This window comes from Manihot esculenta, chromosome 9 (assembly GCF_001659605.2).
Source record: "Manihot esculenta cultivar AM560-2 chromosome 9, M.esculenta_v8, whole genome shotgun sequence".
Taxonomy (NCBI): Eukaryota; Viridiplantae; Streptophyta; class Magnoliopsida; order Malpighiales; family Euphorbiaceae; genus Manihot; species Manihot esculenta.
In genome coordinates this window covers 32,096,157-32,123,241 of record NC_035169.2, presented here as the reverse complement: position 1 = coordinate 32,123,241, position 27,085 = coordinate 32,096,157, and the positions used below count along the sequence as shown (strand labels likewise).

Sequence of the window (27,085 nt, the reverse complement as noted above, 5' to 3'; positions counted from 1 at the left end):
TTTTATTAGTTTTGGATTTAAAAGATATAAATTAAATAAAATTTAATTTAAAGATCTCTTAACGAAATAATTTAAATTTTATTTTTAATTTAAATTTATTTATAATTTAAATTAATTTGAATTATATTGAACTTGTTTATAATATAATCGAACTCAAATTCGAATTTAAATGAGTTCAAATTCGAGTTTTTTGCATGGAGTTTGAGTTGACTCGTTAATGTGATAAACAAGCTTATTACAAATTAAGTTCGAACTGAACTCGAGTTTAATATTTATTTTATGAATCGAATTCGAGGTTATAAATGAAACTCGAGTTGATCACGAGCTCGACCTTTTAAATTTATTTTCTAATCGAGCTTGACCTTATCAAAATTCAGTTCGACTCGGTTCGTTTACAGTCCTAAGTAAGGCCACCAGCCTGAATCTCGAAATCTCTAGTAAGGCCATGAGTCTGAATATTAAAATCGCCAATAAGATCACGAGCTTGACTATAAAAAAATAGTCAATAAAGCCACAAGACTGAATCTCATATATAAATTGGAATCTCCAATAAAGCCATGAGCTTGAATTTCTGAAACGTTAACAAAGCGAAGAGCCCAAATTATGAAACTAAGTATCTTGTATGATATAATGTTCATTAGTAAATGATATTCAATTAACAATAAGCATTCTCACTATATATACTCTATGCACGAGCCTGAATTTCTGAAACGTTAACAAAGGCGAAGAGCCCAAATTATGAAACTAAGTATCTTGTATGATATAATGTTCATTAGTAAATGATATACAATTAACAATAAGCATTCTCACTATATATACTCTATGCAGACTTTTATTTTGCAGATGAATTTTATAAATAAAAGAAAGACCATGAGACTGAGTCATGAAATCGCCAATAAAGCTAACAGCTGGAATCCTCAGAGAAAGAATCAGGACTAAAGAAGCCCGAAAACTAATCAGAAAGACAGAGTTCAGAATGGAAAATCAGGGCTAAGAGCTCAAAAGATGCAAAAGAGCAAACGCTTGGAAAGGGTAAAAAGCTTGAAAAATGTAGGAGAAGCAAAACGGTCCAAAGCAGAGTAAGGGCAAAAAGTCGAAAGATGCACGAAAGTAAAATGCTCGGAACAGATGAAGGGTAAAAGAGTGCCCAGAAGGCGCGAAAGAGCAAGAGTGCTCGAAAGCTAATTAAGGGCAAAAGAGCCTGAAGGCAAACCCAGGGCTAATTGCCCAAAGGAAGTGAAAGAGTAAAAATGCTTGAAAGCTGACTAAGGGCAAAGGAGTCCCGGGGCAGGCTCAGGCTCAAAAGACGCGAAAGAGCAAAAAGTTCGAAAGCTAACTCAAGACAAAGCGTCCAGAAAGCGCTCCAGAGCATTTGCTCGGAAGCAGACTAATAGCTAAAAAGCCCAGAAGATGCGCAAGAGCAAAGTGCTCAAAAGTAGACTAAGAACAAAAAAAAAGGCTTGAAAGATAATACACCAAAAGTGTTCAGACGAAGGCTCAGGGCTAAGAGCCCACCAAAGTATAATAGCTAAAAGCACTCCGAAAAAAAATTAAGGGCAAAAAGCCCAGAAAATGCACAAGAGCCTAAAAGAGCTCGGACAAGAAATCAGGCTTGAGAGCTCATAAAATATAAACAGCAAAAGTGCTCGAATAAAAATCAACACTAAATAGTTCAGAAGCCGACTAGAGAGCCAAAAAGATCAGATGAAAACTCAAAGCTACGTGCCCGGAATAAAACAGAGAGCCTAAAGAGCTCAGACAAAAGTCAACACTAAGAGCCCAGAAAATATAAAAAACAAAAACCTGGACGAAAAATTTAGGCTAAGAGCTTGAAATATATACAATGGCAAAAATGCTCGAAAGACGCTTAAGAACAAAAAGGCCGAAAGTTGTACAAGAGCAAAAATGCTCGGACAAAGAATCGGGGTTAAAGAGCTTGAAATAATATACAGAGTTGAAGAGCTCAAACAAAAAATTAAGCAAAAAACCCGGTAAAGAGCTGAAATTTTTATAATAATAATAAGAATGAAGGGTCCGCTAAGGAAGCTGAAATGCTCATAAAAAATACCCAGGAAAAAAAAAACTCCAAAGATAATATAAGTGCTAAAAACTCGGAAAAATAACTTAGCTATTGAAAAGCTTAAAAGGTTTTTTTCTAAAAGGAGTACGAATTAACAACACTGACAGAAAAAGTGAAATATACCATGACCTTTCGAAATTCTCAAAACATAAACCAAAGGTCCTATACAACAACTTATAATAATTATGCTACAACCTTTATCAAATAAGTTTGTTTATCACTCTTTTCGTTTACATGAATTTTAAGTCTCGTTATTTCGCTAGGCTATCAAGACTAAAACAAGTCGTAAATAGCCTTCCGACCTAACGAGACATTAAAATTTCACACAAACAATAGGGCTGAGCCCCATAAGAAACATAAGAAAAAAACAAAATTTAAGAGCAAAATGCTCAGACTAAGGTCTAGGGAAAAAAACTCGAAAAATCCTTGAGCAAAATGCCCAGAAAAAAATCAAGGTTGAGTGCCCAAAAAATGCCTAAAAAAGCCAACATGTTAGGATGGAAACCCAAGGCGAAGAGCCCAGAAGATGACAAAGCAAAAGTACTCGAATAACGAGTCAGAGCTAAAGAGCTCGAAAGGACAAAGAGCCTAATAGAAGCACGCGAGCAACAATATTCAGAAGTAAAATAATGGCAGAAGAGTCTAGAACACGACAAGAGCAAGAGCTCGAATAACGAGACAAGATGCAAAGAGCCCGATAACTGCACAAGAGCAAAGATGCTCAAAAAAAGAATCAAGACTAAAAGCCCCAAAAACGACAAGGGCAAAAGAGATCAGACAAAGAATCAGGGCTAAAAAGCCCAGAGTAATACATAAAGAGCCAATAGAGTTCGAGCGAAAAATCAAGGCTAAAGAGCCCGAAAGCTGAGCATGAGCCAAAAGAGCTCAGATAGAGAATCAGGGCTAAAAACCCGGAAGACGTTTAAGGGCAAAAATGCTCAAAAATGAGCCGAGATTAAAAGCTCCAAAAAAGCACAAGAGCAAAAATGCTTCAAAAACACTTAAAAGTATAAAAGTTTGACAGACGCGTAAGAGCAAAAATACTAGACAGACGCGTAAGAGCGAAAAAATGCCTAAAAGATGCGCAAAAGCAAAAATACATAGAAGCACACAAAGAGCAAAAAGCCTGAAAGATGTTCAAGAGCAAGAATGCTCAGACTAAGGTCCATGGCAAAAGCTCGGGATATCCTTAGGAGCCTAAGAGCTCAGACTAAGATTCAAGGTAAAAAGCCCGGAAGAGGCAAACAAGCAAAATGCTCAGAAACAAACCTAGGACCAAGAACCTGGAAGGAATCCAATAGTAAAATACTCGGAAGAATGATGGAAAAAAGCCCGGAAGAAAACAGGCAAGCAAAAATACTTGAAAGGAGAAGAACAAAAAGAAGAAGAAGAAGAAGAAAAAGAAGAAAAAGAAGAAGAAAAAGAAGAAGAAGAAGAAGAAGGAGAAGGAGAAGGAGAAGGAGGAGGAAGCATTGATGAAGAAGAAAAGGAAGGAGGAGGAAGAAGAAGAGGAGGAAAATAATGAGGGGTAATTTAGTCTTTTACTATATTTTTAACGGCAAAAATAAACGGAAGGACTATTTTGTTGACGGAGAGAAAAGATAAAGACGTTTTAATAAGTTTCTAAAAATACAGGGACTGACTTGTTAATAATGACAATACTCAGAAATTAAATTATAAATCTCTCTAAAAGAATGATTTAAATAATTAAAAAAAAAATAAGAGACGAAAAGAATTAGTAATATAAATGAAAAGAAAATGGTAAAAAGTAATTTTAGAAATTTTCTCTCTTTTTAACTTAGAAATCATGACATGATTCAAATGAAACGAAGTTGACCACTTAAAAACATAGAAAATTTTTTATGTAAATATATATAAATAATTTAAAAGTTTAATTTAATATAATTAAATTAAATGATTAGATAATATTACTTTTAATGGTATTAAATTAGACGATTAAATTAAATTAATTTTCAAAATTTTTAATTATTAATTAAAAAATATAATTAAGTTGACCACTTAAAACATAGAAAAATTAAAAATTAAATTTTATAAAAAAAATAAAATGTTAAAATCAAATAATTTAAAATTTTAAAAATTAATTTTTAAAATGATTAAATTTAATAATTAATTAAATTATATTAATTTTAAATGATTAGATTAAATTAGAATTTAAAATTTATTAATTATTACTAAGCAATAAAAATACAGAATTTTTTTTAAAAAATTCAAATTTTCTGAAAAATATGGAATATCGATCGAACTCTCTCGTTTCAACTTAATAGTCAAACTCAGATTTATTGAAATCAGAATTTAGATTTGGCCTAGCTAGTTTGTTTTTCGGATAGAAACGAAAATTTGAGGAGTCTGAACTGGAAAAGGGTGGGGTTTGGTTTTGCCGATCTTTTAAATTTAATTTGTGTTAATAAAAATTTGTATCTATTGTAATAATAATAATAATAATAATAAAGAATCGATATTTATATGTTAACAGTCATAGCTGAACTGAAACACCCGACTTATGTTTTCAGACTTTGAAGGATAACATATTCTTAATAAGATTTAAATACTTTATTTGGAATTTTGCTCCTCTGTACCATCACCCATTACAACGTCAATGAAAATAAACGTAGTCAATTATTAGAAAAGCTCTGAGCTTCTGGAGCATGGAGGTTTTCTGCATTTACTTGCTAATAATTAACAGCAAAAACTGGATAAGCAACCCTCAACAGATGAACACCTATAGTATGTATATAAAAGCCAGTCAAAAAACAGCATCAACTCTACGCCCACATAGAGGAAAATTATTCTATCTTTTTCCATGCCCCAGTACATGAACCTTCAGCATTCTACTGCTCCAAAACCAAGCTATATTCTCCAAAATCTCACATTGTTTCTTCAAACCTACCATAATCTTCTGGCCTTTCATCTGGAGGAGGAACTAAGATGTTAATTTGAAATAAGGGGCATATGATATTACCAATTTATGGTATTATTGTTTTGTTCAAGTGTGTTGGTGACAGCTAGTTGAGCAATTCTCACCTTCTTCATACAGGAAAAGGAGGAAATGTTGTTCTCTTTTCCTGTTCTTTTTTATTGTTATTTTCAGATTTGTGGTGTGTTTGCAATGAAAGATAAACATTGTTTTCATATATATCAACATAGGCCTGGTCCAGCTTTGGACACATATCCATCAAACTCATATTTGACCGTCTCGAACTGAACCAAAACCAGACCAATTATGATTCCAGGTCGAAAGCAATTTTAAAATTTTTGAAAAATTTAAAATTTAGACAATTTTGACCATTTGATTTGATCAAAATAGATGAACTAAATCAAAACAGAACAAAACCAAAACTGAATTAAATGGGACACCTCGTTCTGGTCCAGGTTCCCAATCCTTCATGTGAATCCAACTAACCTGGAACAAAATGAATCAATTTTCAGCTCGTTGTCCCATGTCTGATCCTCTGTTCTGCTGACCATTCACTATGATTCTATATATAAAGAATGCAAGCATTGCACCACTGCAAAGGAAAGCAAGGTATTAGATATCCAAGCAACGGACAAGCTATTGAGAACATGTGTTTGCAATGACATTATGCTTTTATTGGCAAAAATATGCGAGCATGTGCATGCCCACACTGAATGAGTCAAAATTCATTGATCATGAAGTTGCATAAATATGAATCAATTCTATATACAGAATAAAACATCCATCACAAAGACAATTTCTGCAATCTCAACTTTAAGTTGAATGTCCAAGGAGCAAACTCTTAAAACTTCTTCCTCTTACTTCCCTGATCTAAAAACTCCTGCATTTAGTCCTCATCAAACCTTATAACCAGACTAGGTAATGGCTATTTTGTACTTGAAAATCCCACTTCTATAACTACAAGCCAAACGTTCCATCAGCCATCCAAACGCATCTGAAGAAAATGGATCAAACCTAATTCACCAACTAATTCTAGCTAGGGGAGGACAAATGCTCAAAACTTTATGAGGGGCACATTACCCCTATTCCAAATCAATATGAGAATTTAACACACCTTCCTCATGCCAAGAATTAAACACTTAGAACGTGAAAAAATCATACAACTAAAAGCTAGCTCACAGGGAGAGGAGTGCCCATGGTTGTAGAAGGGGCACATCACCCCTTCTCCAAGCCAATGTGGGAATTTAGCACATCAAACACATTTTCCTGTTTCAAGGTAGTCAATTGAATACAAGAATACAAAAGTTATGAAACATGAGAACATTATGAACCTGATGACGGTTGAGAAAAAGGTCAATAAAGAAGCTTTCTGCCAAGAAAGAAAGAAATAGAGGTTACAAAAAAATTACTACACCACAAAATCAAGTGCCAAAGGAAACAAATGATACAATTACTCATGAAGAAATCTTACCTGAAACAGCAATCGGAACTCCCTAAGAAAGATTATAGCTGCTATTCCTGTAGAAGGGGAAAAAACCGTAAGAGAACTTTTAGTCAAATCTACAATAAAAGAAATAAATAGAGATCACTGAAACAAAAAAATAATACCAAGCCAAGTTTCATTTTAATTTATAACATAAAACCACATAACATAATAAGAATATATTGTTCTATAGTATAAAGGCATTCTTATCAAAATATATTATTATGATAATTCTTTTAGTAATTTATTTTTAATTAATTTTGATGGAATATTTTATTCAATTCCCAAATCTCGAAATTCAGATTCAAATCTCAATTTGACAACTATAATTCTAAGCACTAGTCAGAGATCTCAGAGGTGCTTCACGCATTTTTCTCAACATTTTAATAACATTAACCACCTTTTAACATAAGAAGTATATAATCCAATGGCAAATGAAGGAATTCAAAACTCATCACAAAACATTTAACTCATGATGAAACAAAACTAGACTATCCAGCAGAAACAGTTCAGAAGCAGTCATCAGTCATTAAAGAAATTTATAATAAAAAAAAAAAAAAAAAAGAGCAAATAATAGCCAAACATTTTTCCTTCATGACGTAAAATAGAAACAAGCAATGTTCTAACCTGTCTCTCCTTTCAAGAGTGAAAGAGATGGTTGCCCTTCTTTTTTGTATGATTTTAAATTTAATACGCTTAAAGCCAAAAGAGCACCACCTAGAATGATACCAAACCTAACAGCAGAAATGCTGCCCGTCAACATAAAGGAAAGAAAGCCACCAACGGAAAGCAGAAAACCTGCAGAGCAAAAGGAACGCCATGAAAATGCATTCATTTGAAGGGAAAAATCCCTACATTATTCATTTTAAAGTTGTAACACCATCTGCACAGGAGTTTGGATATGCCTGTGAGACCCAAACAGATGGGTCTCGGTATGCTTTACAAGGCCATCATCTACATGAGATATGTGGTAGGCCTAATGGCTTCCAATTCCTCACATGCTAACAAATTTGCGAGACTAGTATAAGAAGATATTAGAATTTGTCCACATACCGTAAGGTATTCCAAGATGAAAGTCATGAAATTGAGAAAAATCAACCAAATCATCAGTTGTGGAAACCAACGTTTCCACGACCTCCTTCACAGGCTCCGGATAATTGTCAGCAGCTACTGAGAGGAATTCTTTAGTCTCCCCAGTAACATCCTTTGCTAACACAGCTAGATCACTTCTAGCTTTGTCCGCTTGAATTTTTAACTGCTCTGATGTTTCTTTCAAAATGACCATTGCTTTCTTGGAGTATACCTCGTATGCTTCTTGCGATATACTTTGCATCTTCAAGGCTTCTTCTTTGAAAGAAGCCAGAGTCTCTTTCCAAGCTTCTTGTGATTCTTCAGCTCCCAACTCTTCAACATTGTTTTCCTTCTCCAGTTCAATTTCTGAATGCTTCTAAAAAAATCAATTGAAAACACAAAAAAAAGACATAAAATTATTGGGAAATTGGGGAAATTCCAGCAAAAAAAATGCTTATTCATAGAATCGACTAAATTGCTTCCAAACAATCTCAGTCCAAATTCTAACAACCTTTCCCGAAAAAGTAATTTGATGAATTCACTGAACTTTCAAATGGGCCAATATAATTTCACTTAACCTAAAAAATAAGCACAAGCAGCTACCCAGGCACAAAAAAGTGTACGCAGAAGCAAAAACAGAAGTAAGAGCATACCGATTCTTCATGTGATGCAGCAGACGCCACAATCGGTCGGCTCAACGAAATCCTTCGCTCCAGAGAAGGAAAACCAGTCCCACTCCGAATCCCAAGACCTTTAGGAGTAAAAACAGCAGGAGACTCAATCGAAACTCGACAACACCTAGGTTTTAGCAAAGATTCAAGCTTTAAAGAGGATGAAGAAGGCCTCCTTAACCGAAAATAGTTGGGATTTTGAATAGCTAACAAATCCACTGCAACACTCATTCTGTTTCCTCTTCCTCAGAGAGCCGATGAGCGAAGGGAAGAGAGAAGCGAGGCGAAGGTGTGCAAAAAGAGTTTAGGGCTTTAGTCTATTAAAATGATATAAGGCTTGCTAAATGGAGCCGGGTGGGTAACATGCGCACTGATAACTCTTTGCCGGTTGCCTCGGAAGTGGAGCGAAGAGGAACCTTGTATTGCTTTGATGACACGTCACTAATACAGTTTGTGCTTGCGACCCCACTGAATCCTTGGATAGTGTGGGTCAATTGTTTCAATTCTATTTTCTTTTTGGCAATTTATACTTTACAGGGAAAAATATATTATTTACTTTTTCTGTTTTAATATAATTAATTACTTAAAATGTTTTTATTTTAAAAATATATTTGTTAGTTTTTTTATAATTTGTATTCAAAAGCCAAAAAAATTATGAATACAAGACAAAACTCAGAAATGATTGACCATACCCAACAAATAACACACAAATCAATTAAAAAAACTAACTCCACAAATCAACCAAATCAGTCAATTCGCCACCTCAACTCAAAGTGAGCAGTGCAATTGATGAGTGAATGCAGATGACTGCAGAGCCATTGGTATTTGAATCCCAGTCGACTCTTTAAGCTGAATTCAACATTTATCAAAATTTACTGTGAATGTTAATCCGTTAGCACATAATTCCGGAATTAAATTGAAGCTTTTGATAACAGTTAAATTTTAAATATTTTTATTTTTATTAAACTCACAAGAGAAAGAGAAAAGTGGGTGGGTTGATAATTGAGTGCATTTAACTCTGGTGAGATATTAAAACTCGATCTACTCGATTGATATATCGCTAAAAAACTTTAAAAAAAAAGATATCTAGAGAAAAAAAAATCATCCTTTTTCTATAAATATAAAATTTCTAATTTTTTTTAATTTCAAATCATCAAATGTTATCATGTTTATGATATAAAATTGAATTAAACCCATCGGACTACACCATCACAAAGGCATCCTCCAACAACTATGAAATGTATTGATGAGCGCTTGGAGAGCTCACGCTGATAACCAAATCGGAAATGACACCAGAAAAACGAACCAACAATATACAGAAAAAGCAACATACGTCAGAAGCCCATAAAAGAAAATCAAATAACCAATAAGAGAAGAACCAACTCCAAAATCTAGAAACGGTGAGTAGACCAAACGAGAGCACCGTATGTGTACTTCTGGTAATTATGTAATTTTGTATGGTCAATTCTATAGTCTCTCTACTTTTTATGCATTCATTTAAATTCATTTTAGTTTCTATAATTTAAAAATATAATTATATACTTTTTTATTTTTAGATAATGATAAAAATGAAACTTTTTCAGTTTTTTTATAATTTTATCCTAAATAATTTTTTTTGGATTAAGCTTAGTTTTTTTTTAATTATGTAAATATTTTTGTATTAAGGTAGCGATTATTTCATAAATATATTTTCTAAAAAAATATTTTTCATATTCTTTAATATTTTAAACACTCAAAAAATTTGCTTAAATAAAAAATATTTTTATAATCAAAAGAAAAAATAAATCATTTAAAAAAATAACTTTCCTTTTAAAAAAGAGAATATTTTTCGCTTAATAACTTTATTAAAGTTTATATATATAAATTTTTAATAAATTTTATTTTTTAAATTAAAATATAAATTATTTTTTTAAAACAAACAGAGTCTGAAAAGTAAATAAGGAAGAATAGACTACCATAATCACCTAAACTCGCAGCCCAACCTCTTACCTCAAATTTTGCTGTTGGAGACCTCAAATTTCGCTGCCACTTCCACCACAGCCACTATCAAAAAAGGAGATGAAAAACTCCGAAATCATGCTAAAAAAAAAAAGGAAAAAGCAATCTATTAACAAATAACAAATCAGAGACATGTAAAACACTGCCCAACAAAATGATAACACAACCAATATAGAAAAGCAAACTGCAAAATAGAGCGTGTAAACTATTCGCCAACAATCAAACAATCCAAAACCATCATTGAAAAGAAGTTTGAGACTGAAAATACACACCACTCACATGAAGGAGACGCGATAGAATTCACTTCTTTTAATAACCTATAAAAGCATGATTGCGGCACGATGCTTAAGTTGCCATCATCAACTAGTAAAAATTCTAAAACCATTCATAAAATAAAATTTAGTCAAATATCTTTAAAATATATTAAAAAATAAATATTCACTAAAATAAATACTAATATGTTTGAACATTAATAAAATTATACACCGCTAAATAAATAAAAAGTTAGGCCATTTACAACTTTACGCATCATTTTTTATATTATTTTAATGCAAAACATCATAGTGGTATAATAATATCTCTAACTTTCTATACCACTTTTCACAAAAAAAATATTTTATTTATATTCTTTTCTTTTTAATATTATATTATTTATTTTACTTTAATTTTATTTATTCATTTCACTCAAAAATTTCATATAATTTTATATATCTATCTTAAATATTTATATATTTTACATTTGTATTCAATATTTAAATATTCAATTACATTATAGATAAATAAAAATATATTAATTATAAACATGAATTAATTAAATATTAATTATAAACACACATTAATTAAACATTAATTATAAATATACATTAATTAAACATTAATTAGCAAATTGAAAATAAAATAGACTCATACATATTAAATTATCAATAAAAAAATACAAGCTAATTTAGATGATCATTTGAATTCGTATATTGTTCCTACAAATGCTCTATTAATATATTACGAAGTACAAAATGAACATCTTTATCCTTAATTTTTTTTATGTCAAACCAAAAATTGTTCAAATCGGATAGTTTTATCGACAATCATTTCAACAGTTGAAGCTGAAAATTCTCTACCGTCTTCGATAAGTGCACTAAAGTCACGTTTATTCTCGATTATCATATTATGCATGATAATACATGCAGTTAATATATTATGCAATACTTCTTTTTTCCAAAAATGGGAAACCCTGCAACTATTGCAAAATGTGATTGCAATACTCCGAAAGCACATTCAACATCTTTTCAACATGATTCTTGTTTCATTTCAAAATACTTTTTCTTCCTTATTTGTGGTTCACGAATAGTTTGCACAATAGTTGATCATTTCTCATATATACCATCAACTAAATAATAACCCATATTATATATTTTTCCTTGAATAACATAATGAGCGGGAGGAGTAATACCTTTAGCAAGGTCGAAAAATAAATGCGATGACTCTAGAATATTAATATCATTATTGGAGCCAGGCATTCCAAAATATGAATGTCATATCTGTAATACCCGGCTAGAGTCCGACATCGGAATTCTACTTTCCGGTGGAGTTCAGGATGCCGAAAAGTCTCTAGAAGGGTTAGATTTATGTTTTTCTATCATATTTTGATATGTTCATAGTTTTAAAGCTTAAGGAAATGTGTTTGTGAAAGAAATGAACCAAGGCAGAAAAGCCAGGTTCGGCCGCCGAAGTTGAGGTTCGGCCGCCGAACATGCATGGCTTTCGGTTTCACGTGTGGTCGCCGAAGGTGGTCTGGCCAGCCACCTATAAAAGGCCCTCAGTCGGTTGAAACGATAAGATCACCGTTTCTTTGACCTGCTGAGGTGAGACCCTGTCCTTTTGAGAGTTTTCTTCATGTTTTCATTAAGTCATGCAAATATTTTATTGATTTTTATGTTTCTTTGAAGGTTTTGAGTGAGAAACTTGAATTTTGAAGTGTGGAGAGTTTGAAGGAAAGTTGCTTCAAAACTCCACGTTAGGATCGATCAGCTTCTTGGTTTCAAGAGGTAAGTGAAGATCATGAGCTTGTTTTTATGTTTTCTGAAGGTTTTATGAGGTTATGGGAGAGAGTTGCATGAATAGGGTTAGTTTTGAGGTTTTGGTGATTTTGTGAGAGAAGCTTGTATATGTGTTGTATGTTTGTGTTGTTGGGGTTTTAAGGTAGTTTTTGACCCCTTTGAGCATATACTTGGGTATATGCAAGTTGAGGGATTGAAGTGTTTGAGAGTGGGAGATGTTTTGTGCTTTTGGCGAGAGGCAGAGCACATTTCTGCCTTGCGGATGAACTCAGGTTCGGCCGCCGAAGGTACATTCGGCCGCCGAACCCATGAGGAGGTGGCTTCGGCTGCCCAAGCTTGCCCCCGAGCTTTTGGACTTTCGGCTCTGGAGGGGAGTTCGGCCGCCGAAGGTGCTGCCAAAGGTTAGAGACTTTCATCTCTGGAGTGCCTTTCAGCCTCCGAAACTTGCCCCCGAAAGGGTTCGGCTGCCGAAAGTTGAGATTCGGCCGCCGAAGGTGCATGAGTTTCGTCTCTGGAGAGGACTTTCGGCCGCCGAATCTGCCGCCGAAAGTGTCCTGTCCAGCCTTCCTTTGCATGCTTTGCATGGATGCTTAGAGTGAGTTTAAGGGGATTCTTGGGGAGTTTCTTAGAGTTGCTCATAAGCTAGTTTGGTCCCTCATTTGAGTCTATCTGTATAGGTACAGACCAGAGGAACCAGAGAGAGCAGCAGTGAGTTCTGCTCCAGAGTTTTCAGAGCCTGCAGAGTCAGTCCAAGGTGAGTGGAACTAAACTTAATACTTTTAATTGAGAAATGAAATGTTTGTAGCATAATTCATGCATCATGAGTATATAGTAGGTTGTTTGCATTAGACTCCACGAATATGTTGCATTGCATAGTTATTTATTGCTGTGGGTGAATGCTGAATGATCCAATAGTATCTGAGAGAAGTCCAGGAGCCTTTGACTACGCCCTGACAGGTATAGAGAAGTCCAGGAGCCTTTGACTACGCCCTGGCACGTATAGCAAAGTCCAGGAGCCTTTGACTACGCCCTGGCAATGGTAAGTACAGAGGTGTTATATACACATATGTATACATACATGACAGGAAGACCAGGTGCTCGATTCTACGCCCTGGCACGGCAGAGTTACCGGGACTATGTGGTGACAGGTTTACCCTTGATGTGGATTGTCTGTGGTTTGATGCATTCCATCAGAGCATGTGTTAATGACTATTTTACTGTTCTACTCACTGGGCTATAGAGCTCATCCCACTCCCTTAACCCCAGTTTTGCAGGTTCAGTGTATAGTGTACAGAGGAGATCCACAGAGTACAGAAAGAGTAAAGAGATTTGTAATAGCTTAGAGTGGACATGTAATATAAAAGAGATGTAATCGTTGTGTAATAGTTAGAAATGTGCTTGACTTAGTGATGTTTGTGTTGTAAATCTTTTGTTATGTACATGATCTGTATATATATATGTTTTACAGAGTATGTGAATAACCAGGCTTAACAGGTATGAGTTAACCCATCTAGAGCAAGCTGTAGTCAGGGGTATAGAGTACAGAGTACAGAGTACAGAGTACAGAGTACAGAATACAGAGATAGTGCATGCACAGGTTAAGCCTTGGTACAGAAAAGAGTTTTTATTTTCACAGAAAATGTATGATCATGTATGAGATTTACAGGTACACAGAGAGTATAGCAGGCTTGCTACGGGTTCTGGCGGCCTTAAGCCGACCTGAATCCTAGCGCCGGTGACGGTCCATTTTGGGGTCGTTACAATATCCAAATGTCATAATCAGCTATAGCTTCTAAAATAATTGTTGGTGATCCACTACAACCCGTATATTGGTCAGCCCATACAGTACGACAATTTTTCCATTTTCAATGCATGCAATCGAGACTACCTAATATTCCAGGAAAGTCACGTTGCTCACCTATATAAAAAAGTCTTGCAACATCCTCGGCAGTCAGTGATCTCAGATACTACTTACCAAATACCTCAACAGTAGCTCGACAAAATCTCTTTAGACTTTCAACTGCAGTGGGCTCCCCAATTTTCACATATTTGTCGGTAGCATTCGTCGGTAAACTATACGCTAACATTTGAAACAAAGCTGTGATTTTTTGAAGAGTAGATAATCCAATTTTACCTACTGCATCTCTTTGTTGTTTGAAATACGTATCATGCGCTTTTATTGCATCGACAATACAAATGAACAAATTTCGAGACATTCTATATTGTCAACGAAACATTATATCATTGAATCGTAGATTATTTGAAAAATAATCCAGAAATAAATTATGATCAGCCGCTTCACTATCTCGATTGATTACTAGATGACCTGGAACAGAGCCACCTCTAGAAACTTGGTGTTGATATTGTATTTGCTGCAAAACCATCTTATTTCTAAGAAATTGTTGATTAACTGCTTGTGTTTCCACTGCAAACTCATTATCATCTGAAATATAATCATCATTATTTGATGTATCTCCAACATAGAAATCCATTTTAAGTAACAATCCGTATAAATTTTTTTACTCGGATTTAAGAGAAGCTAAAAAAATATGAGTTATGTTTATATCTTTAAAGAATACATTATTTAATAGGAAAATGTGGGGATAGGGATGCATACTATCTGAAGGTGAAGATCAAGATGAAATCTATTAAACAGTCGATTTTAAGATGAAATCTATCAGGATACTGTTAGTTTAATTATTGTTTAAGATTCCATATGACTTTTGTAACGCCCCGGAAATCCGGACCGCTACCGGCCCTAGGATCCGGGTCGACTTAAGGCCGCCGGGACCCGTAGCAAGCCTGACATATAACCTGTAAACCTGTATAACATGCATGCGTTTTGGAGGCACGTTAGGCCCCCGAAAGCATGAGTGAGGGCAGTCCAGGTTCGGCCGCCGAAAGTCAAGTTCGGCCGCCGAACATTGCATGGATGCAGAGGCACATTCGGCCCCCGAACGTGGCCTGACCAGCCACCTATAAAAGGGGCACTTAGCCGAAATGGGTGAGCTTTCTCCCATTTTCGGCCACAGCAAGCTTCCGACCTTCCCTTTGCAAATCTTGTGTTTTTCCTCCAAATCCCCACCATTTTTCTTGAGTTTTAAGCTTGCATTGAAGGTTTTGAGCTTTTAAACCAAGTTTTGGAGCTTTGGGAACTCAGGAGCTCATTTTCGTGGATCTCCAAGTTTGGGTCGTCTTCCTCTCGATCTTCAAGAGGTGAGGGCCGATCTTAAGCTCCTTATATGTTTTAAAGAAGTTTTAAGAAGTTTTATGGGGTAGAAATGCATGTTTAAGTTAGTTGAGCTATGTTAGGTTTTATGTGATTTTTGAGCAATGTGGCATGTTTGAGTATGTTTGAAGTGTTGTAGTTGGGGTATATGCTTGTTTGAGGCCCCTAAGAACTTGTATGCTTGATTTGGTTGAGATATATGCATGATTGGTGAGTTTGGAGGCGAAAATGCACAAAGGAGCCAAGTTTCTGCCCTTTGGCAGAAACCAGGTTCGGCAGCCGAAGGCACTTTCGGCCGCCGAACATGGCTGGGGAGGCAGGCTTTTCGGCTGCCGAAGTTGCCCCCGAAAAGAGACTTTCGTCTCTGTCTGGCACTTTCGGCCGCCGAAGGTGCCGCCGAACCTACCTGAGTTTCGTCTCTGTCCAGGACTTTCGGCCGCCGAAGGTGCCGCCGAAAGTGCCCTGTTCAGCCACTTCATGCATATCTCTATGTGATATTCTCAGGATGTTTTAGGGGGTTTTTGGGGAATGTATTAGAGTTATGTTTATGTATGTTTGGTCCCTCATTGGAGTCCACCTGTGTAGGTTCGGACCCGAGGAACCAAGGACCCCAGCAGTGAGCCAGCTGCTACAGAGTTTGTCAGAGTCAGCCAGAGGTGAGTGGAACTAAACTTAACCTTTTAAATTAAGAAATGAAATGCTTTTATCATGCTTCATGCATCATGATCATATTATAGGTTGTTTGCATTAGAATTCACGACTATGCCGCATTGTATTGTTGTGATAGATGATAGTGGATGGACATTAGGATGATTCGTTAGCCTTCTATATACGAAGTCCTGTGGTGCCCATAATAGGGCCGGGCAATACGAAGACCTGTGGTGCCCATAATAGGGCCGGGCAATAACTCCGAGTACGAAGTCCTGTGGTGCCCATAATAGGGTCGGGCAATACGAAGTCTTGTGGTGCCCATAATAGGGCCGGGCATGGAGTTGAGGGATTTTTGAATCGGTCCATCCGTGGTGTGATTTGTTTGTGCAGTGACGCATTTCATGATAGCATGTTTTAAATATTATTTTTATAGTTCTACTCACTGGGCTTTGTAGCTCACCCCTCTCCCCTAACCCCAGATTTGCAGGTACGGGATAGATAGAGAAGGCAAGAAGAAAAAGTCATATGTATGTAATAGTTAGTTTGTGGACATGACAATTGTATTATGACGAAATGTAAAAATATTCAGAATGTTATGTAATGAGGTTATTGAGGATAGAGTTGTGCTTGACCATAATGTATTGTTAATCCCTTTTGTATATACATGATCTTATGTTATGATGTTTATGTAAACTAACTCAACACAGGTTGTTTTGCCTTTAAGGCTTGATGAGATCCCACAGAGGGACTATGTTATGAATATGTTCAGAGTATGCACAGGTTGAGTTAGTTGATGACAGTATGTATGAGGAAAAGTTTTAATTTTTATGCATGTTGTTGATCATGTATGGGATTATACAGGTTTACAGGTTATATGTCAGGCTTGCTACGGGTCCCGGCGGCCTTAAGTCGACCCGGATCCTAGCGCCGGTAGCGGTCCGGATTTCCGGGGCGTTACAACTTTATTGAAAAATGTGGGGATAGGGATGCATACTATCCGAAGGTGGAGATCGAAATGAAATCCATCCAACAATCGATGGATACTGTTGGTTTAATTATTATTTAAGATTCCATCTGACTTTATTGAAACTATAGGGATAGAGATGCATACTATTCGAAGGTGGATATTGAGATGAAATCTATTCAACGGTATATTTTAAGATGAAATCTATCAAGATACTATTGGTTTAATTATTGTTTAAGATTCTATCTTACTTTATTGAAAACTGTGGGATAGGGATGCATACTATCCGAGGAGATCGAAATGAAATTCATCCAACGTTCGATTTTAAGATAAAATCTATTAGAATACTGTTGGTTTAATCATTGTTTAAGATTTTATATGACTTTATTAAAACTGTGGAGATAGGGATGCATACTATCTGAAGGTGGAGATCGAAATGAAATCTATCCAACGGTCGATTTTAAAATGAAATCTATCAGAATACTGTTAGTTTAATTATTGTTTAAGATTTCATCTGACTTATATATATTTGAATACCAACATCTATAACTTACCATAAGTTAGCCATACCCTTCAATATTTAATCGCTTTGTAAATTATGACTTCAAGATCTGCAGGATATTCTACCAACGAAGATGTGTTATTATGCAGAATTTATCTAGATGTTTCACAAGATCTCATTATAAGTAAACAACAATCTAGTCAACGTTTTTGGAGTCAGATAGCATAAGCATATGAAGTATCAAAGAATGAGTTTTGGGAGTCCCGCAACCAACGACCTTTGTAATGTCGAATGCAAGTTATTGAGAAGGCTATAAGAAAATTGAATGGTTGTTATCGACAAGTTGAAAACTTACATCCCAGTAGTACTTCAGAGCAAGATTTTGTGAGTATTTTTTTGGTAATTATTTTGTACATAAACCTTAGAATTTTCCTTAACATTTTTCAAATTATACAGTTCAATCAAGCCCAAACTACAAAAAGGGATTCAAATTTAATTTGATGAAAGATGCTAAGAAGTTTAAAGATAGTAGCTCTACAAAAAAATAGTTCAAAATCAAAGTTCGTCATTAGAGTCAGACAATTCTACTCCTGACTCACCTATGATACCATCTTCAAATTTATCAACATTTTTAATTCATTTAAATGAGGATATTGCAGGAGATTATACATTATCAAATCAACCTTTTGGCGTCAAAAAAGCAAAATTGAAGAAAAAACTTAATAAATATTTTTCATCCGCTCTGAAATACTTATATACTGATAATAAAAAACTTGTAGAATTTAAAGAAAATAAAATTTTACTGCTCGATTTAAATTTTATTTCTGATCCAATTGCTCGTGAAACGTTTTGCCAAAAAAAAATTTGAATATCAGAGAAAATAGTTCAACGTCAACAACCACCACCACCGTCATCCGTCTTTAATGTATATGGTCGATATCCTAATGATATTGCTGGATCCGAGTCTGATCTACTGGAATATTAAATATTTAGTGTATTGTTACTGATTGTATTTTCAATTAATATATATTGTTCAATTATAATATATGTGCCACTCCACTTATTTTATATAATATATTATAAATAAATTAATTTATTATAAATACTATTTATAATTGAGAATATATTAATTTAAATTAATTTTTTATAATTATAAAAATATAAAATAAATTAAAAATATAATAAATTACGAAAGTGAAAAAAATAAGGATCGAATTGAAAAATTTTAAATACTAAAATAGTAAAGAAAGAAAAAAAAGTAAATAGTACTGCTACAATAATACTGTAACACAACATTAAAATTCCGTTAAATTTTAATACTGCGTTGGGGAGTATTTTCAATGCTAAAATAAAATTTAATAGAAGGAGATAGCCTTAAGATCAAAACCTCCCGTCTACTGACTATCAATAAAGTCTCGAATTTGTACTTTTACTGCTATCTCTCTTTCTTTCACCTTCTAAAAGAAATATTTTTATTAGATTTGAATAATTAAGTTTAATCTAAACTATGTTAATAGAGCTCTTTTTTCGTAAGTCTTGTGCTTCACGTTTTTCGTTCAAAGTCTAGGGTTTTCCTAGGGTTTCTGCATTTTTCTTCTCCCATGGCGGATAATTTACAGCATCTTTCCTTATCTGATGAGGAGGATCAAGCCCTGGAGGTTGTACCCTTGGTGGATACTTCCTCTTTTTCCTATGATCTGTGCTTTGTGGGTATGTTTTTGACATATAGTAGGATCAATTTTAATTCAATGCGGGACGTTCTTGCTGAGCTTTGGCATCCTCTTGGGGGAGTTAGTATTACTGATCTTGGTGCTAAAAGATTTTTGTTTCGGTTCTATACCCCTGTTGATTTTGAACGTGTTTGGAATGGCACTCCTTGGCTTTTCAATAACCATCTCTTGATTTTACACCCTCTTCAACCTGGGGAGGTTCCATTATTGGTTCCATTAATTTACGTTAGTGAATGGGTTCAGATTCATGACCTCAAAGCGGGATTTTTTTCTGAATCAGTTGCACGTTCCTTGGCTAATTTTATTGGGGATTACCTGGACCATGATTTGACCAGGGTTTATACTGTTGAATCGGAATCTTATGTTAGGGTTCATGTCAGGATGGATGTGCGAAATCCTCTGAAAAGGCGTCGTCGACTAGTTGCCCCTGATGGTACCTCTTTCTTTGCCTGTTTTGCATATGAACACTTTCAGGTTTTTTGTTTTCTGTGTGGACGGTTGGGCCATACAGATTCTTTTTGTGACCTTTTGCTACATCATAAGAAGGAGTCTTTGACGCCTCACTGGGGTCCTGAGTTAAAAGCTGTTCAGCGTAGGTACCAACGTCCAACTAGCTCTTGGCTGCGGTTTGAAAATTTGAGTTTACACTCACAGACTCCTGCTTCTGGTGGGAACTCTTCTTTCCAGAACCAGTTGCCTTCACAGGTTTTCCTTAATTCTTTTTTGGGAGCGCTTGCTACGGATGGTGAAAATGATTTTAGTGCTGGTTCTATGGAGACTGATTGTAATGGGGATAAGCAGGATGCAGGAGAGAATGATCCTTTATACAAGCCTGATGATGGTAAGAAGCGTCAACGGGTTGTTTCTACTGGCATTGTTTCTGATACTATGGATTCAAGGTCAGGCTCTTCTTCTCTATCGGCCGAACCCGTTGAGCGGGTCGCCCGTCAACAATAAGGATAATTTGCTGGAACTGCCGAGGTGTGGGCAATCCTCAGGTAGTAAATGCTATGGTGGATATTGTACAGTATTATAAACCATCTATTCTTTTTCTTATGGAAACAAAAGCTAATGGTGTAAGGATGGAACAAATAAAGTCTTTATTACGTTTTTCTCATTGTTTTTCCGTTGATTGTGTTGGTATTGGGGGTGGTCTCTGTCTTATGTGGAAAGATGATGTCAAGCTAGCATTATAGGTTATTGCTCTAATTTTATTGATTCTACAATTGGAGACGGTTCTAATTGTTGGAGGTTTACTGGGTTCTATGGTTGCCCTGAGTCGGGTCGTCGCCGAACTTCGTGGAATTTGTTGAGGGATTTGGCGGATAGGAGTCAGCTTCCTTGGTTATGTAGTAGTGACTATAATGATATTGCTGATCCGTTGGAAAAAGTTGGTGGTCCTCTTCGTTGTATTTCTTTGATTAATGGGTTTCGTAATGCTCTTGTTGATGCCAATTTAAATGATATTCAGGCTGTGGGGTCTTTTTTGTCTTATACATATAGAGAGGGTACTGATCAGTGTTCGAAGGAGAGGTTGGATCGTGCTTGTTCTAATACAACCTGGGATGCTCGTTTTCCTGATGCGATTTCGTCTAATTTAGTTGCTCCAGTTTCTGATCATACTCCTTTATTGATTGAAACTGTTGGAACTCAAGTTAGGGAGGATAATCAACGTTTTCGTTTTGACAATTCATGGCTTGAGGATGATGAGTTAGGGGAAGTGGTTTTGACGTCTTGGCAGCAAGGTTTGGGGTTGGATTTTATTCAACGTAAAGACCAGCTTGTGAAGCGTGTTCAGTATTGGGGGAAGAATAGAAACCGCATGCGTTGGCTTAAAAAAGAACGAATTAAGAAGAGATTGGGGGAGTGTTCTGAATCGCTTGATACAAGGGAAGTGCGGCAACTGAAGGATGTTTGGAATCAAATTTTGGCAGAGGAGGATATTAGACTACGCCAACAAGCAAAAAAGTTCTGATTTCGACATGGGGATAGGAACTCAAAATATTTCCATAATAGTATCAAAGCTCGGCGCAGATGTAATCGGATTCAGCAAATTGTGACATCGGATGGTTCATTATCTTCAGATGTGGGTACTATTCAGGATGCATTTTTGCAATATTTTTCGGGTTTATTTTCCAATTCGCCTACTGATTTTGCGGAGCTTCTCCCTCTGGTTCAGCCTAGAATTGGGGCCGAAGATAATGTTGAGTTATTGGCAGATTTTACAGATGAAGAATTTCGTTCAGCGCTCTTTCAAATGGACCCGAATAAAGCTTCTGGGTTGGATGGTCTTAATTCGGCTTTTTTCCAGAAATATTGGCCAATTATTGGGGTGGATGTTTGCAATATTTGTCGGTTGTGGCTTGCAAAAGGTACTATCCCTTCTGAAATCTCCAGTGCTTTAATTGTTCTTATTCCGAAATGTGTGAATCCTGTTGATGTGAAGGATTTTAGGCCTATTTCTCTCTGTAATGTGATTTATAAGATCTTGTCTAAGGCCTTAGCCAATAGATTGAAGAGGGTCCTGCATAAAATTATTTCACCAAATCAGTCTTCTTTCATTCCCGGGAGACTAATTACGGATAATTTTATTGTTGCTTTTGAGACCATGCATGGTTTGAAATTACAAAATAGAGGTAGTGTGGGGTCGTGTGCTCTGAAAATTGATATTGCTAAGGCCTATGATAGAGTTGAATGGTCATATTTGTTTGCGATGTTATCTGCATTGGGCTTTTCTGATACTTGGGCTTTTCTAAGGCCTTAGCCAATAGATTGAAGAGGGTCCTGCATAAAATTATTTCACCAAATCAGTCTTCTTTCATTCCCGGGAGACTAATTACGGATAATTTTATTGTTGCTTTTGAGACCATGCATGGTTTGAAATTACAAAATAGAGGTAGTGTGGGGTCGTGTGCTCTGAAAATTGATATTGCTAAGGCCTATGATAGAGTTGAATGGTCATATTTGTTTGCGATGTTATCTGCATTGGGCTTTTCTGATACTTGGGTTGGATGGATGCGTATGTGTTTTTCAAACATGAGCTACTACCTTGCTGTTAACGGAGCAGAGATTGGTCCTGTGGTTCCAAGTCGGGGTCTCCGGCAGGGGGATCCCATTTCTCCCTATTTATTCTTAATTGTTGCTGAAGGACTGTCTTTGTTGATTCAGGATAGTGAAAATAGGGGCCTTTTGCATGGGTGTTGCGCGAAAGTTGGTTGCCCCCGGGTTTCTCACCTTTTCTTTGCAGATGATTCCTTACTATTTTTTGATGGTACAGTGGAGGAAGCTATATGGATTAAGCAAATTCTTGGTGTTTATGAGAAGGCTTCAGGTCAGGCTGTAAATTTTGATAAATCTGGTATCATGTTTAGTCCGTGTGTGTCTGAGGAAAACCGGTTGACCATCTCTGGTATACTTGATGTTCATCTTCCTTTGGGTAGCGGTAATTATTTGGGGTTACTATCTCTTATTGGCCGTAGTAAAAAGCAAATTTTCTCTTTCTTGAGGGATCGCATTTGGAAACGTATTTGTAGTTGGAGTAATCGTTTTCTTTCTCGTGCAGGCAGAGAAGTATTAATTAAATCTGTATTACAGGCAATTCCAACATATTGCATGAATGTTTTTTTATTACCTGTTTCCACTTGCCGACAGCTACAGGTCATGATGAATAAATTTTGGTGGGGTGGTTGTCGTGAGGATGGGAGAGGGATGAATTGGCTCTCGTGGGATCGAATGTGCGGCCGTAAATCGGAAGGTGGGATGGGCTTTCGGGATTTGGCTAGTTTTAATACTACCTTATTGGGAAAGCAAGGTTGGCATTTGTTGGTTGACACCAATTCTCTTCTATATAGAGTGCTCAAAGCTAAATATTTTCCGAATGGGGATTTTTTATCAGCTCGGTTAGGTTCTAACTATAGCTTCGTTTGGAAGAGTATTTTGTCTTCTCAACAAATGTTGCAACGTGGGGTAAGGTGGCGAATTGGTGATGGTAAGCAGGTTTTTGTTGTTAATTGCCCTTGGATTCCTCGGGATATTGGTTTTATGCCTTTAGATGAGGCGATGTTTGTTTCTGAAGCCATGAGAGTATGTGATTTGTTTGTTGAAGGTGAGCTGCGTTGGGATGTAGAGAAGCTAATGAATATTTTTAGTGTTGCTGATATGAGAGCTATTCTTACTATTCCATTGCCTCTATTCCCAAAACCGGATAAATTAATTTGGCACTTGCATAAGAAGAGTGTGTACTCAGTTAAATCTGCCTATTTTTGTGCCTTAGAATTGTCGGGTAGGACTGGTGTGCTGGGTTATAATGATGGGTGGAATCGTCTTTGGTCTCTTGATGTTCCTCCCAAAGTTCGGGATTTTCTTTGGCGTACTTGTCGTGGAGTGCTTCCTACTCGGGATATTCTTTTGAGGCGTGGGATACATGTACCTGCTGCATGTCTTTTTTGTGATCATGATGAATCTATTTCACATGTTTTTTTGCATTGTCCAATGGCTGTTGAGTTATGGAGACTTGCTGGTTTTTCTACTGCTGTTGATTTTTCTATATTCATGGATTTCTTTATTCATATTTATAATACTTTTGGCAGAGAAAGGACTGCACGTATGACTATACATGCATGGAAGTTATGGCATGCCAGGAATGAAAGATTGTGGGTCAATAAAGTTTTGTCACCCAGTGAGGTTCATCATGCTGCTAGTTCCTATTTTAATGATTATGTGGCTTCACTTGTGTCTCGACCAAGGACGTTATCCCACCCATCTGTTCCTCGTGTGCTCCCATTGGTTGAGGCTACCACTCTTGAAGTTGATTGGATTGCATTCATTGATTGTGCAGTCTTTGCTAGTGCTGATTTGTTCGGTTTTGCAGCAGTATTTGAGGACTTGGAAGGCTTCTTTTCCATTGCAATTTCGGGTTTCTATGAGGGGGGTGGGCAACCTGTTATTGCTGAAGTTTTGGCCTTGCGTCAATGTTTATCTTATGCTAGAGATTGTTTTCTTCAGGCGGGTTGTATTTTTACGGATAACCAATCCTTAGCCTTGGCTATTCGCTCTCCTCTGGATGACTTTTCAGAGTTTGGATTAGTTGTTTCTGATTGCAAAGATGTTATGCGGTCTCAGGGTAACATTCATGTTTGTTGGATACGGCGTTCAGAAAATAGAGCCGCCCATTTATTAGCTAGAGAGTCTATTCATCATGGTAAATTCAAGATTTGGATTGACATTCCTGATTGTCTCTTGGATTATTATTCTACAAGATAAATAAAGTCTTTTTTGATTCAAAAAAAAAAAAAATCTAAACTATGTTATTTAAATAAATCATACCAACATTAATTTTTTTTATTAAATTTATCGGTTATTCCACATAAAAGTTTTTTAATAAACAAATTAAATATAACATCCAAATTTAAACACCATGATCACTTACAATATGCGTTTATATATTGAAAATCTTTCAACAAAGAAGAAACATTAAAGTCTAGATTCATAATATTGATTAAATGAGCATTTATCTGACAGTTAAATCATTTAAATCATTCACATATGAAAATAAAAATCTTAAAAGTGCGAATATTCTTGAACCGGCTAAAATATAAAAAGAAAGGATCACTACAATATAGAGTTATAGTTTTCGATTTGAAATTAAAATAAAATAGTATTTTTTTAAAGCAAAATAAATTAGTATTTATTGTTTAGGATATTTATTAAGCAAGAATATTAAAATTAATATAAAATTTTAACAATTGACACAACTAAACTAAGTGTCACAATTTAAGGAAAAATTATTAAAATTCTAATAGTTTGGAATTTTTTTACTATTATTATTTTTTATATTATTTAATTTTTAACAACATGAGGGCTAAAAAATAAGTGGGTTAAAATATGTAAACTAATTAATATTTTTCAAAATAAAGAATTATTTATTTAAAATTACATAATTAAAAAACAATTTTCATATATTATAATCTAGAAATCAGACGTCCACGTGGCATTGAATAGTTAATCTGTACAATAAAAAATAAGTGAATAATTTTAATTATAATTATTCTGATACTTAAATTAATAAATAATTAATAAATAATAAAATGTATAAATACTTAAGAGTTTGAATAAATAGATGAGTGTAAAAATACTTTTGTATAATCTCGATCAAATTTTATCCTAATTTTGGAATTCAATCCGACTTAAATATATCATTTTTAAAATTTAAATAAAATTTCAACCAAAAAATTAAATAAATATATTTATAACTATAATTTATAAGACATATTTAAAAACTAATAAAAGGTGGATTAGATTTCATATCTCTTAAAAATACGTTATTTTTTCAAATGGCAGTTTTTTCTTTTTCTTTTATAACTCTATTTTTTTATCATTATTCTAAATATTTTTCTTAAATAATTTTATCCTAATAGTAATAAAGGCAGAATTAAGTAGGCGAAACATTTATATCTATAATTGAGCCCGAAGGCCCAATAATTACAATCCAAATCAAAATTCAAGCCCCGAAGGCACAAGAACCCTAATACCAGAAAAAGAATTAATGCTCATCTTTGAGAAGTTGTGTCAAAGTTATAATGATATTTTTTTTAGTTTACTAGTAAATTTTTCAAAATTGCACATTTCACAAATCTGTAGTTTCATTGAAGCCATTGCTAATTAATCTCTTTACATGACATGATTCCCAATACCGCTCCAAAAATATTTATTTATTATTTTTTTTAATATAATTAAAGTTGATTATTCGGTAATGTTAAATTTAAAATTGAATTGAATTAAAATTTTAATATTTATAAAAATTAAATTAATTTTAAATAAAAATTAATTTAAATTAGATCGATATAATTTGATTCGTTTTAATTTATTTGTTCAGTTAAACTTCTTAATTATTTTTTATGTTATAAAATATTTTAAAATTTAATTAAAATATTTTAATTTTATTTATAGTCTAATTTTTTTATATTATAAAAAAATAATATACTATTATTATTAATTGATTTAATTTTATCAATTTTTTATTAAAATTAAATTGAAATAATTAAAATTTTTAAAAATAAAAAAATAAAAATTAAATTAAAATTTTAAATTAATTCAATTTAATCAATTTTTTAATTTAAAAAAGTACCGCTGATCTAAATAATAATCGTCTCTAATATTTTTGAACATAGCAAATTAAAATTTTCACGAGAATTAAATTTATTTTTTATTATAAATAAAATAATATTTTTGGACATTTCATTTTCATTTGATTCTAAATAACTTTCAAACCTTAAACTATTTAATATAAAAATAATTAATTAAGGATATTATATATGGCAGTTGACACCAAAGTTATATAATAATGCCCTATCATCTGCTTTATCTCACACCGAAGGTTACGGCCCAAATTAAATTGAACCGCTAGGCTAAATCACCGAATAATCCTGGGAAAAAAGGAGCTACATCTTTAAAGTGATAAAAATTCTAGATTAAGTAGGTAGATCCTAAATTCAGATTTATTTAAAAATATTAAATTTTATCTTTAAATTAACATTAAAAAACTAAATAAATTTAAATAAAACTAAATACACACGCTTTAAAATTCTAATAAGTAATAATATTATCTAACTTTTATTAATCATAAATTTAAATTAAAATATAAAATTTGATATTTTATCTTTATTATATAAGTTAAGAATAAATTTAATAATTTTACAGTATAAATATAACCAATTGA

At 34.4% G+C, this 27,085-nt stretch overlaps 1 protein-coding gene and 1 pseudogene across 2 annotated transcripts; both read right to left on the bottom strand.

Moving 5' to 3' along the window:
• Positions 1 to 4,698: 4,698 nt before the first annotated feature.
• On the bottom strand, positions 4,699 to 8,586 carry LOC110623091 (protein FATTY ACID EXPORT 3, chloroplastic). Of its 2 annotated transcripts, none has more exons than XM_021767962.1 (7): positions 8,223 to 8,586; positions 7,552 to 7,945; positions 7,126 to 7,296; positions 6,487 to 6,533; positions 6,347 to 6,384; positions 5,502 to 5,607; positions 4,699 to 5,009 (listed from the first exon to the last, which is right to left on the bottom strand). In XM_021767962.1, exons 1-6 carry the CDS (start codon positions 8,469 to 8,471, stop codon positions 5,517 to 5,519), a joined length of 990 nt encoding a protein of 329 aa, XP_021623654.1. In that variant the 5' UTR covers positions 8,472 to 8,586; the 3' UTR covers positions 4,699 to 5,009; positions 5,502 to 5,516. The 2 variants fall into 2 exon arrangements, with proteins under 2 accessions (XP_021623654.1, XP_021623655.1); XM_021767963.2 differs by having other exon boundaries at positions 7,552 to 7,942; positions 8,223 to 8,569.
• A 2,693-nt stretch (positions 8,587 to 11,279) lies between these two features.
• Positions 11,280 to 14,784, bottom strand: LOC110623306 (annotated as a pseudogene).
• Between the last annotated feature and the right edge of the window lie 12,301 nt (positions 14,785 to 27,085).

Bases quoted from the DNA above. Each gene is read 5' to 3' on its own strand.
- LOC110623091 (XM_021767962.1), bottom strand. From the start codon at position 8,471: ATGAGTGTTGCAGTGGATTTGTTAGCTATTCAAAATCCCAACTATTTT. The intron at 7,946-8,222 runs GTATGCTCTTAC...TGATTTTTTTAG, and splicing joins CTGCATCACATGAAGAATCG to AAGCATTCAGAAATTGAACT. The intron at 7,297-7,551 runs GTATGTGGACAA...TTTGCTCTGCAG, and splicing joins TCATCTTGGAATACCTTACG to GTTTTCTGCTTTCCGTTGGT.